This window comes from Microcebus murinus, chromosome 8 (genome assembly GCF_040939455.1).
Source record: "Microcebus murinus isolate Inina chromosome 8, M.murinus_Inina_mat1.0, whole genome shotgun sequence".
Taxonomy (NCBI): Eukaryota; Metazoa; Chordata; class Mammalia; order Primates; family Cheirogaleidae; genus Microcebus; species Microcebus murinus.
The window spans coordinates 33,072,280-33,084,738 of record NC_134111.1 but is presented as its reverse complement, the minus strand read 5'-3'; the positions used below and the strand labels follow the sequence as shown (position 1 = coordinate 33,084,738).

General features: G+C 44.5%; 1 protein-coding gene across 16 annotated transcripts in view; it reads left to right on the top strand.

The window, feature by feature from the left end:
- Positions 1-12,459, top strand: part of NEB (nebulin) — a 210,534-nt gene that overhangs the window by 136,574 nt on the left and 61,501 nt on the right. For all 16 annotated transcript variants that reach the window (XM_076005535.1, XM_076005527.1, XM_076005534.1 and 13 more), the window contains 12 exons: positions 160-267; positions 2,279-2,392; positions 4,076-4,273; positions 4,572-4,676; positions 5,330-5,434; positions 6,657-6,764; positions 7,833-7,937; positions 9,164-9,271; positions 9,834-9,938; positions 10,035-10,139; positions 10,748-10,846; positions 11,192-11,302. In XM_076005535.1, the coding sequence (XP_075861650.1) occupies positions 160-267; positions 2,279-2,392; positions 4,076-4,273; positions 4,572-4,676; positions 5,330-5,434; positions 6,657-6,764; positions 7,833-7,937; positions 9,164-9,271; positions 9,834-9,938; positions 10,035-10,139; positions 10,748-10,846; positions 11,192-11,302 (1,371 nt within the window). The remainder of the gene's footprint in view (positions 1-159; positions 268-2,278; positions 2,393-4,075; positions 4,274-4,571; positions 4,677-5,329; positions 5,435-6,656; positions 6,765-7,832; positions 7,938-9,163; positions 9,272-9,833; positions 9,939-10,034; positions 10,140-10,747; positions 10,847-11,191; positions 11,303-12,459) is intronic.

Here is a 12,459-nt window from a genome sequence, read left to right as displayed (position 1 = left end):
ATACGTGTATGTATGAATAAATACACCTCAAATTGAAGAGAAGCTTTGGGGGTTGGTAGGGAACGTATGAGAAGGACAGAAACAGTGGGCAAACCTGCTACTCGGAAGCTACTAGAATGCATTTTCCCATATTCACAAGAAGGTTTTTCACCCCTACAGAACCTGTACAAAGAGGCCTGGGATAGAGTGAAGGCCACCAGCTACATCCTGCCTTCCAGCACCCTGTCCCTGACACACGCCAAGAACCAGAAACATCTGGCCAGCCGTGTAAGTAAAGCACAAACACGACAACCTTCTCACTCCCCCTACCTCCCTCGCTCTCAGCTCTAAGGACTGTGCAGACCGAGTCACATGCTGCCCGCAAGTACCCCCAGCCCTCCCACGGGCACAACCAGCAAATAATTCCAGACGCACAGCCGCCACGGAGTCTGTGCGCTCATTGCCTCCTCCCAAGTGCAGGGGTTTTCATGAGAATCACTCACTTGTAAGGAGGACAGGGGTGTGACCTTTTAGGTTGCCTGTCTGCAGGTGACATGGATGGACAGTCTCTGTGATAGCCAGAAGCAAGGATGGGCTGAAGACATAAACCACCAGCAGTCCCCAACCTTTTTGGCACCAGGGACTGGTTTCATGGCAAACAATTTTTCCACAGACTGAGATTGGGGCGGGTGGAGGCAGAGCTCAGGTGGTGATGCGTGCAATGGGGAGTGGCTGTAAATACAGATGTAGCTTTGCTCACTTGCCTGTCACTCACTCCCTGCTGTGCAGCCCCATTCCTAACAGGCCGTGGACTGCTATGGGTCTGTGGCCCAGGGATTGGGGACCGCAGTAATGCATCATACAAAATAGACACCACAAAATAGAATTATGTTAGCTTTGGGCAAAAATAAGCCAGTATGATAATTGATTATTATTGGTTATTACAGCATCCCCAAATAAGTGATTTAATTGTAAGTTAGACCAGATACAGTGGCTTACGCCTGTAATCCCAGCAGTTTGGGAGGTGGAGGCAGGAAGATTGCTTGAGGCCAGGAGTTTGAGACCAGCCAGAGCAACATAGCAAGACCCTGTCTCTACAAAAGACTACTGACTGCTACACTGCAGACAATGCACTCTGATCATTTTGATTCTATTCTACTCATTTAATTCTTAGTGACCCAATAAATGAATTTAACTGCTCTCTAATGGGCTTAGAGATACACAGTTTAGAAAAAGATTTCATTAGATAATATAGGGAATTATTTAATTTTTACCTAGAGGAAAAAGTAAGATGTATGATTTTACCCAGACCTTACTCTATTTGGAAGATTGCAAAAAGACTAGCTCAGAGAAGCAAATGTTTCCCATGGAGAAAGAGGTTTTGAGGATAAGATTTACAAAGCCCAGTAGAGGCTTTTACTTTGAGCTTGGAAAAAAGTGATAGAAGCAGGATTCTTGGCAAATTATCTTTGGAACAAGGTGGGGCATAGAGAAATTAATCCTTTTAAAGAAAGATTTCAACCTTACTTCAGAAAAAATATTTTTTTTCATAAAAAAGGGTACCTTAGGTATTATCATCTTTCAAGCTGAGAAATAGATTAGACCTAAGAACCTGGAATTTTCTGTACTGGAAAATTCTGGTGGAAATTTTGGTTAGTCTCCAGTCTCTGAAGTGCTTTGCTGAATTTTGATACAAATATGTACTCAACTCCTCTTTGTTATTGATATGCCCATCTCTGAATTGTGAGGGAATTGTTATTTTATTACCGTGTGCTGGGAGATTGAACCTTAGTCTGTGTCTAATCACCTTGTTCATATAACCATAGAGCATTAAATAATAGGCAACTTGGCTTAAGAACTAAAAGTTTTCCCACAAAAGTTGCTTATACTTTATTTTTTGAAAACCTGATAGAAACTAAAATTCAAGAATTGTATCTCTTAAGCATCAGCCTTTTCAATTATTAGAAACAAAGAGACTCCTGAGCACAGTTGTAATCTTTCAAAAAAGTACTGATATGGATATAGGAGTTTTAAAAACAGTAACTAAAATTTTGTAGTGCTCTGCAGTTGCAAAGTATTTTTAGATGCAGCCAGACGTCAGGAAGGCTGGTGATGAGGCAGGGAAGGTGCTAGTGCTAAACCTCTCTGTACGGATGAGGAAATGAGCTCAGAGAAGTAGTGTCCCCAAGTTGGCTGGGTCTCAGAGTCAGGTGCTTCCCACTGTCTTGTGCTGTCTTAACACCATAAATCCATTGCTCTCTAGAACTCTTGTTTCTTCCTTTCTACTTACTCTCTATAGGTCAAATACCGGGAAGAATATGAAAAGTTCAAAGCTCTTTATACTTTACCAAGAAGTGTGGAAGATGATCCGAACACAGCGCGGTGCCTCCGAGTTGGCAAGCTTAACATTGATGTGAGTACAGTCCTACGTCGCTCAATGACAGGGGTACATCCTGAGGGATGTGTCATTAAGCAATTTCATCTTTGTGGGAACATCATAGAATGTGCTTACACAAACCTAGAGGATATCACCTACAACTACACAGCTAAGCCAGATGGTACAGTCTATTGCTCCTAGGCTGCTATCCTGTTACTGTACTGAATGCTGCAGGCAATCGTAACACAGTGCTAAGTGTTTGTGTATCTAAAAATATCTGAACGAAGAAAAGGTATGGTAAAAATAAAGTGTTATAATCTTACGGGGACCAGGCGCAGTGGCTCATGCCTATAATCCTAGCACATCGGGAGGCCAAGGCCTGAGGATTGAGGCCAGGAGTTCAAGACCAATAGTGAGACCTTGTCTCTACAAAAAATTAGCAAGACATAGTGGCACACACCTGTAGTCCCAGCTACTCTGGAGGCTGAGGCAGAAGGATCACTTGAGCCCAGGAGTTCGAGGTTGCAGTGAAATATGACGCCACTGGCCACTGCACTCTACCTGGGCAACAGAGTCAGAGCCTGCCTCAAAAAACAACAATAATAATAATCTTATGGGGTTGCCATGGTATATACAATCTGTTGTTGATCAAAACATTATGAGGAGGCCAGGCATTATGAGGAGGCCAGGCTCATGCCTGTAATCCTAGCACTCTGGAAGGCCAAGGCGGGAAAGGAGGATTGCTTGAGGTCAGGAATTCAAGACCAGCCTCAACAAGAGCAAGACCCTATCTCTAATAAAAATCGAAAAAAATTAGCTGGGCATGATGGCGCATACCTGTAGTGCAAGCTACTTGGGAGACTGAGGCAGGAGAATTGCTTGAGCCCAGGAGTTTGAGGTTGCGGTGAGCTATGATGATGCCACGGCATTCTAGCTCAGGAGACAGAGTGAGACTCCATCAAGAAAGAAAGAAGGAAAGAAGGAAGGAAGGAAAGAAAGCAAGCAAGCAAGCAGGCAGGCAGGCAGGCAGGCAGGAAGAAAGAAAGAAAGAAAGAAAGAAAGAAAGAAAGAAAGAAAGAAAGAAAGAAAGAAAGAAAGAGAGAGAAAGAAAGAGAGGGAGGAAGGGGAGGGGAAGGGGGAGGGAGGAAGGGAGAGAGAGAGAAAGGAAGGGAGGGAAAGAGGAGGAAAGAAGGAAGGGAGGGAAGGAGGAGGGAAGAAAGAAAAAGAAAGAAAGAAAGAAAGAAAGAAAGAAAGAAAGAAAGAAAGAAAGAAAGAAAGAAAGAAAGAAAGAAAGAAGGAAGGAAGGAAGGAAGGAAGGAAGGAAGGAAGGAAGGAAGGAAGGAAGGAAGGAAGGAAGGAAGGAAAAGATGAGTTAGATTTTTCAAAAGTTAATGTGTCATGTGATTATAATTCCAAAGCCCTTTCTTCAAATAGAAGCCAAGAAACGTAGTCACATGTTATAAATCAGAACATTTTCTATTAAACAATGCATGCGGCACTGATTATGCTTATGTAAAGAAGCTAAGCGTTATATCAGCCCATGCTGCTTTTTTTAAACAAATTTTCCCTGGTATTAATCTGTAGAAAATGTCAGAAAATGCGGGTCCCCACGGTGCCCCCAGCTGCTAGCTGTGAGTCGCTTACCCCGACTTCCCATGTGTTGCCACGATGCCTTGGCACGACTTCCTGCATAACTGGCGTGTAATTTTCACATCGCAGCGCCTGTACAGATCTGTTTACGAAAAGAACAAGATGAAAATCCACATCGTGCCAGACATGGTGGAGATGGTGACCGCCAAGGACACTCAGAAGAAAGTCAGCGAGGTTGATTACCGCCTGCACCTCCACGAGTGGATCTGCCACCCCGACTTGCAAGTCAACAGCCACGTCAGGAAAGTCACGGATCAGATCAGCGACGTAAGCCCATCACCTGTGACAGGCCCTGGCCCCGCACACCTGCCCCGAAGAACAGCAGACTCTCCCATTTCCTGGCCTTAAATGCTTTCCTGTATATCCGTGGGTCGGACTTGATTTTGGAGCTGTCCCTGTGAGCAGGGCTCTGTGCCCGTGTTTTAAAGGCACCATCAGCCTCCTTGCGTAATGCCTTTTGTTTTTCATCCCCAAAGTCATCTGGGTTCCTGAGTGCACCTCCGTTTTTTGTGTTAAAGTTATGATCAATTTTTTTTTCATTATCCCCTCTATCAAAAACCCCTAGATCGTGTACAAGGATGACCTCAACTGGCTGAAAGGGATTGGTTGCTTCGTCTGGGACACTCCCGAAATTCTCCATGCCAAACACGCTTATGATCTGCGCAACGATGTGAGTTTGCCTTGTTTTGGTTCACTGTTTGGTATATTTCCATCTCCAAATAGCCTAGAGTCCAGGGGAGAGGGATACATGAAATAGGGGCATTGTCACAGACCAGCTGTGGGTTAAGTCACGTTGAGGATGGCTGAGCTGGAGAAGGATGCTAGGAACAGAGCAGTCACTTGTCACGAGTGCTGATGGCATCCCTAGTAAACAATGCAGTCCAGCTGTGCCATTGTCCCCTGGCAGAGAAGGAACCTTTGGCTCTCTTCTCTCCACCTTTTGGACTATTTTGGTTATATTAATGAGCACATGATTCTCATTCTAGGAAAATGTCATTGGTTTGTAGTCATTTGTTTGTGATGCTATAGGCAAGGACTCTTTGTAAAGAGAGGATTTGCCAGCCAAATTAAATACCGTAATAAGGATTTCAGTAAGAAAGCTTAAACTTTCCTGGAAGAGTGGTTGTCAAGCTTCCTAGAAGACTCTAGAAGCCCTATATAAGCATTGGTTACACAGATCATTATAAAACTCAAATGCATCCTGATCTGTTGAGTAAGTGCTGATGAATGTAAACCTCGTGAGTTAAAAAGCAACCACCAAACACTCTGTGACAACCAGCAGGCGAATGGTCCAACATAGGCTTGTTTTCTTCCTCCTGGCAGATCAAGTACAAAGCTCACGGAAAGAAGATGAGAAACGACTACAAGTTGGTTACTGACACACCAGTTTATGTTCAGGCTGTCAAAAGCGGGAAACAGCTAAGTGACGTAAGTGCTCACGGGGGCAAGTTACCATGGACAGCGATAAAGACAGGGGCCACCACTCAAGCAGAAGTGGCGCAAACCACAGATTGGGCAGGGCCAGGCCTTCTCTAAGTGGGAAAGCACAGTTGGTGGGTGCCTTAGAAAGCACTCAAGATTCAAGATACCATTCTTGTCTCCTGAAGCCTGATGTGTTCAGGTGTTCCCTGGGGTGGAGTTGTAAGGAACCCGAGTCGATGAAATACCGTGTGCTTTAGAGCTTCCAACGTTGCTTTTTGTACCCTTGTGCCATGAGCAACAGTTTATTTCTCACTGTCTAGGCTTTCTAATAAATTAGAGCCAACTGTGGTAGAATAAGAAGCAAGCAGGCTCAGAATTTAGAAATGAGGGTGGGAGTCCTGGCTCTACCCCATGTGACCTGTGAGGCTTGTCAAAAGCACTTGCCCCGTCTGAGCCCCAGCGTCCTGGGGTGTGAAAGGGAAAGTGTCTGTGAAGTGCCCACTGTGACGCCTGGCACAGGGCAGGCACAAAGCTGTTCTTTCTTTATTAACTCCACAGGTTGATGAGTGACTACTTGATCCCACCAGGGAGTTCAAATGTTGAGACTTATTATTTGGGAACTTTTAGTGGTAAAATGCCCACTCTTCCTCCTCTTGTGCCTGAGCTGTCTCTCTTCCACCTGTCTCTCAGTGTGGCTGTCCACACCCTGGCTCTGATCCTATCGGATCAGACACAGTAACATATCAGGCAAAGTTCTCTAGGCAAAGAGAAGCAGGCTATCTTTTTTGGTTTTTAAAGAGGCATTTGGAGCTGGGCATGGTGGCTCATGCCTGTAATGCTAGCACTTTGGGAGGCTGAGGCAGGAGGATAGCTCGAGCTCAGGAATTTGAGACCAGCTTGAGCAAGAGCAAGACCCCGTCTCTACTAAAAAAATAGAAAGAAATTAGCCAGACAACTAAAAATATATATAGAAAAAATTAGCTGGGCATGGTGGCACATGCCTGTAGTGCCAGCTACTCGGGAGGCTGAGGCAGGAGGATCGCTTGAGCCCAGGAGTTGGAGGTTGCTGTGAGCTAGGCTGATGCCACGGCACTCTAGCCTGGGCAACAGAGTGAGACTGTGTCTCAAAAAAAAAAAAAAAAAAAGAGGCATTTGGGTTTCCATTCACTTTGCTTCGAACAATGCTGCTGCAGTCTGAATCGACTCACTCGGCCGCTCTCTGCACCAGGTTGTCTACCACCACGACTACGTGCACAGTGTCAGAGGCAAAGTGGCTCCGACTACGAGAACCGTGGATCTGGACCGGGCCCGTCATGCGTACAAGCTCCAGAGTGAGGTGAGCAGTGAGAACTCGGCAGTGCCCCGCAGAAATCGGAGCGATCAGCCTCGATAGAAGCAACCTTGGCTTGGGCATCCCCTTGGCCTGACCTTGTAAAACATAAATGCTGTTCCATTCACATGAGCTGAAAAAACAAAAACAATAATAGAGCATAGCCTGTCGTCCTTCTTGGCTGGCAAGATCCTCCCATAGAACATTTAAACAAACAATAAATGGGTAGGGTTTTGTTTTGTTTTGTTTTGAGCAATATTTACAAGTTACAAAGAAGAGGGCCAATATGCCTGCCCTGCTTCCAAAAAGCTTAAAATCAAGAAGACAAAGACAAGGCATTTAATCATAAATGGCTACTAACAATAAAAGCTAAAGCTAGGAATTGCTGTCGGAACTCAGAAGAGAAAGCATCTGCACCTCACCTGCATATTTAACTTATTCTACGTTACCCAGTGGTGCTGTTTTGGTCTCAACTTTTAATGCTACTTTCTGCCTTAAATATTAAAAATAATGTTGTTTTTAATATTTTAAATATGATCCTTAGTCCTGTAGCTCCCCTGAGAGACAGAGTATTTAAGGTCACAGACAGAAACTCCTGTGTGAGCGTGTGCAGCCTGATGCCCAGGCACTGTGTTTGGAAGGGAGGAAGGAGAGCTAACACAAAGATGTGCCGGGTGACCAAGCTGTCTCAGGGACTGGTGATGGCTTGAATATCATCACCCGAGGACAGGGTTAACAACAGAGGTGGCACTTGGCTGCCTGGCTTCTCTGCATTTCCCAAATTCTTGCTAGATGCCATGCAGTCAACTGCACATGTGTTTGGAAGCCTAGAGGAATTACCTTCCACACGCCATTTCACTTATTGTTCTCTTTTCCCAAAACAATAAGGGGTAATCTGACTCATCTCATGAGTCTTAGAATTTATTTAATTTCTTCCTGACATCAATTCAATGAGTGTATTGAATGGCTAGTCAAAACCCTAATATGAGCCATGTGTGATTTGTTGAACTCAGGTCAACAAATGTTGATGTTGATATCAGATGTCATTTAACCTGTTCTTCCTCATTCCGACAGAATCTGTACAAAACCAGCCTGCGCTTCCTGCCCACTGGATATAGGCTTCCAGGTGATACTCCTCACTTCAAACACTCCAAGGACGTCCGATACATGAGCAGTTATGTAAGTGGTCTCCTCCTCGTTGAGAGGGGGTCTGAAGGTGGGGTGGGAGGAAGCTAGTCTTAATGAATAGCCTATTCTCACCCTGCAGTAACACCCTAAAGGTTCAACGTGATCTAACAATGGGAAGAGGCGGGGGAGATAGCACATTTTCCAAGGGTGCTATGGAATTGGCTGCTCCTGCGATTCGGCAGTGCCTGGGTAGCACCATGGGTTAGCATGGGATGTTGGTGGGAGCCTTGGCTCAGGGCCCATGGCTACCATGATGTTTCTACTTCTACTGCTTTACTTAGCACAGAAGCAGCCCGAACTATCCCAAGCCATTTACTGGAAATGTGACTTCGCACACACACTACTAATGTGTGGCAATAGTATTGTCGTCCCTCTGCAGTGTTTCACAGAAGATATAACATCACTGTGCTCCTTTGAAAAGAGGACTTCTTGCCCAGCTGTGGGCTCTGCTACTTACCTCTCTACTTATCCTCTGTGCCCAGTTCATAGAAAGCTAGAGGGGTAGATAGGCTCTCACTACCTATAGCTTGCCCAAGTGTTGGCTCTGATACTACCCTTCTTCACTTTGCAAAAGTACTAGATTGGGATTTGATGCATTTACCCCATGGGCAAAGCCTAGAGAAGTTTTGGCCATCCCAGTGTCTCTGGCCTGCTGCCACTGGTTGAAGAATAAGCTGTCCCTTCTTTGCTACTCTTCAGAGTCCTGAGAATCAGACCTGCTAACCAAAAAGGCTCCAATAGCCTCTAGCCCAATAACCTGTGGCCCAAGAAAATGTTTCCAAAGCAGACAGTCACAAATTTAATAATCTCACTCATCATTTTTTAATCAGGCTTTAACAAAGCCATTCATCAGTCTTTAAAGCCTTCTCTTGCTCCTTCTTTGTATTTCCTGATTTCCTAGCCACACTGAAGCTAAAAACTATAGATTTTTCTTGCATTTTGCATATCTACCCACAAAAATAGATTTCACATAGGCAAGGTTGTTCAAGGTTGTTTCCTTTCCGGACTTGGTTTTATTACCAACAAATAATTTCAAGGCTTGGATTAATATTGAAATTTTGTTAATGACTTTTTTCCTTATACTTAATGACTTTTCCTTATACTTAATGCTTAGAGAGCAATTTTCAAATGAAGATGACATCTCTTTTCTATTTGAGAAATGCAGTGTTGCTCTTTGTTTACCCATCATTGATCTCAGTCTGACTTTGCTTTTGCAGTTCAAGTACAAAGAAGTCTATGAACACATCAAGGCAAACGGGTATACACTTGGCCCCAAAGATGTTCCATTTGTTCATGTCCGGAGAGTCAACAATGTCACCAGCGAGGTACCATGCATGCTTATTCTCTGAGGAACACATTGAGTTTCAAAGACCATAGCTTTGTTTGAAGTGCATTAAGAATTTATTGTGTTTCAGCTCTGAACTTACACATCAGCAGGGTCCTTTTGTCACCATTTTGATACAGGTTTCCCTTGGCAGTGTTTCTCTGTATTTGGTAATGCCATTGCAGAGACTCAGTTCCGTAGACTGTGATGCAAAAAACTTTTAGAAAAATATTTCCTTCTTTTGACATTTGGATTTAAAAATCTTTAATAAGGTTGCATTTTAGTCTCACTCATGACTCTGATTTTCTACATTAACTATCGGTTTGTATACCTGATCCACTCTGCAACCATCTGCTGATAGAAAGTGGAAGGCTTTGTGCTCAGAATTCTTTACCTAAATGAAATAAGTATTATTTTCTTTTTTCCCTCGCTAATCTCAATCATTTTCTATATGTACATTCCCTCTCTTCGTTCTTTACATAAAATATTTCATTGTTAAGTAGTCAGTAGATGCCCTCATCATCCTCTGCTGAACGCCTGGAATGGTTTTTCCTCCAATGCAGAGACTGTACCGGGAGTTGTACCACAAACTGAAAGACAAGATTCATACAACTCCTGACACACCTGAAATCCGCCAAGTCAAGAAGACACAAGAGGCTGTCAGTGAGGTGGGTATGAGGAGAGGCAGGCTGTGGAGCTCAGGGATGAACGTTGATCATTTGGTCTCTAATGTGTGTGTCTCTGGGTATTTTTTGTCCCTTTAGTTGATCTACAAATCAGACTTCTTCAAGATGCAGGGCCACATGATCTCCCTGCCCTACACACCCCAAGTGCTCCACTGCCGCTACGTGGGAGACATCACCAGTGACGTAAGCATCTCGCAGGGTCTTTCTGGAGGAGTCTTACCAGGAGGCAGGCTTGCTTTCAGCATTGCAAACAACCACTGATCTTTGAACAACCTTTTCCGTTGAGAACTTCTGAACTAAGTAGGCAGCTCGGAGGTGAGGTGGGGGGGGAGTAGGATTCCACAATTCTCTAGCTGTGGAAACAATGATAAGAGGACTTGGGGAAGACAAGAATGGCCACCACTCTTGATCGTTTAATGACCATCACTCTACGGTGGACACTGAATCATTCCACCTTCTTACTCCCTAAGTGGCCTCTGGCGTAGGTCGTGTTTGGTATTTTCCTCTCGCTCACCCCTACTCCTACCACCTTATACAACTTCCTGCTGCCATTTTTAAAACTTTTCCTTGGATATTTCCTCCTCCAAAAAGGAGGAAAGCACATTCCTCCTTGGGGTTAGAGACCGAAATGGAAAAGCCTGTGATTTATGTGAGTGCAAGGAAGCCAAGAGTGCAGGGTAAACGTGTTGAACCAAAATGAAAGGTCAATACGGAAGTGTTGCTGCTCTGCCTTTTGTATTCCTGACTTACATTTGCTCATGACCAGCTATATTTCTGTGTCTGCCCCACAGATTAAATACAAAGAGGACTTGCGGGTCCTGAAGGGACTTGGCTGCTTCCTGTATGACACTCCTGACATGGTCCGCTCCCGGCACCTGCGGAAGCTCTGGGTGAGTGCACGTCTTCACAACACGTAGTTACTCTGCACGGCTGCCAGGGACTCCATCCCAGGCTGCCAGGGGCTGGACAGAAAGAATCCTAGCCTGCAACCACTTTTAAGAGGAAATTTGCCATTAACCCACTTGAGCAGGTCATGACCTATTTAAGATGATCTGTGCCTGCAATATAATGTGATGAGCTTGGTTTAATGATAATTGTTTTTGTTTCTGCCTAGAAAGATACCTAGGACACGTGAAAGACATGCTCAGCTTGCACGTGTCACCCATTTGAAAGACAATGTGACATGCAATTCTTAAAGGATTAATCAACTTGTATTTTTGTTGTTTTTTTTTAAGTCTAATTACCTGTACACTGATAATGCAAGGAAGATGCGAGACAAATACAAAGTGGTGCTTGACACTCCAGAATACAGGAAAGTACAGGAACTGAAGACACACCTGAGTGAGGTAAGGGCAGTTTACTTGTCACTACAAGTCAATCAAATTGACCAGCACGAACTGAATTACTCAAAAAGATGCTTAGTTCCTCTAGTGATCATTTTTCATTTTCACTACAGCTGGTAACAGATTTCCCCTCTGCCCTCCACTGTGGGCCACACTTTGCCTCAGTTTACTTATTTTGTCCCCTTTTGGTAAGATGAAGATATTGATACTTGCCCTTCCTATGAGTAGGGCTGATGAGAGGTTTTATATGATTTTATAGATCAGAAAGTCCTTTTATCCTACATTATTGTTGTAGTCTCCAAACTGAACTTATTTAGAAATTTTATTTCTCTTTTCATTCCTGCTACAAGGCGCCCTAATTATGGCAGTGCCATTTGAAAAGTCTTCAATGGCTCCCTGCTCTACTGCCCGCCCAGTAAATTCCGAACTACTTACTTTCATTTTCATCTGCTTGCCTGGCACTGAGGCTCCTGGTGGAGTGCAGTTATCTCTGTATAGATCTGATCTTGTTACCTAGACAGTCAGTTCCGTGAAGATTGAACCCCATCTTACCTACACGTGTGCCCCATAGTGTCTTGGCCATAATACATGCCCACGTTTGCCAGTGACTCAATGTGCTTTGCAAAAGGTAAGGGCATTCCACATGTGTAATTGGTTGCTTTTCTCCTGGGTCAGTTGTCCCTTCTCACTCTGCCAGCAGTCTGTACATACTGTGGCTTCACCCAGCTGAGTGTGGCCACAGGCCATCCCGTCATTCCGAATAGCTCAGATGGCTGCTGACGAAGAACTTTATCCTCTTAGACTTGAAGGTGCCCTAGAACACCAACCATTGCCCTCAGTGGAGGGGATATGCAGCTTCCGATGCTCTTAGTGAGCCAGAGTCAGAGGATGATTAATTTTTCACCATTCTCTGCATCAAATGCTGCACTGAGCCCACCTGCTTTCCCGAAAGCTTCCCTGTGTTATTTCAACGGGTGTTTGCAATCGGACAGGAACGCTCATGTTCTTTTTATCCCAGTGAGCTTGCACCTCCCCACTCTGTCTGAGAGTCACCTGTGGAATACTTAAAACTCCCCCTGAGAGGGCTGTGACCCCGAGTTCCGCACCAGACTCTGATCCTCTGTGTCTGGGCGTCTGTGAGCTTTGAGATGCTCCATAGA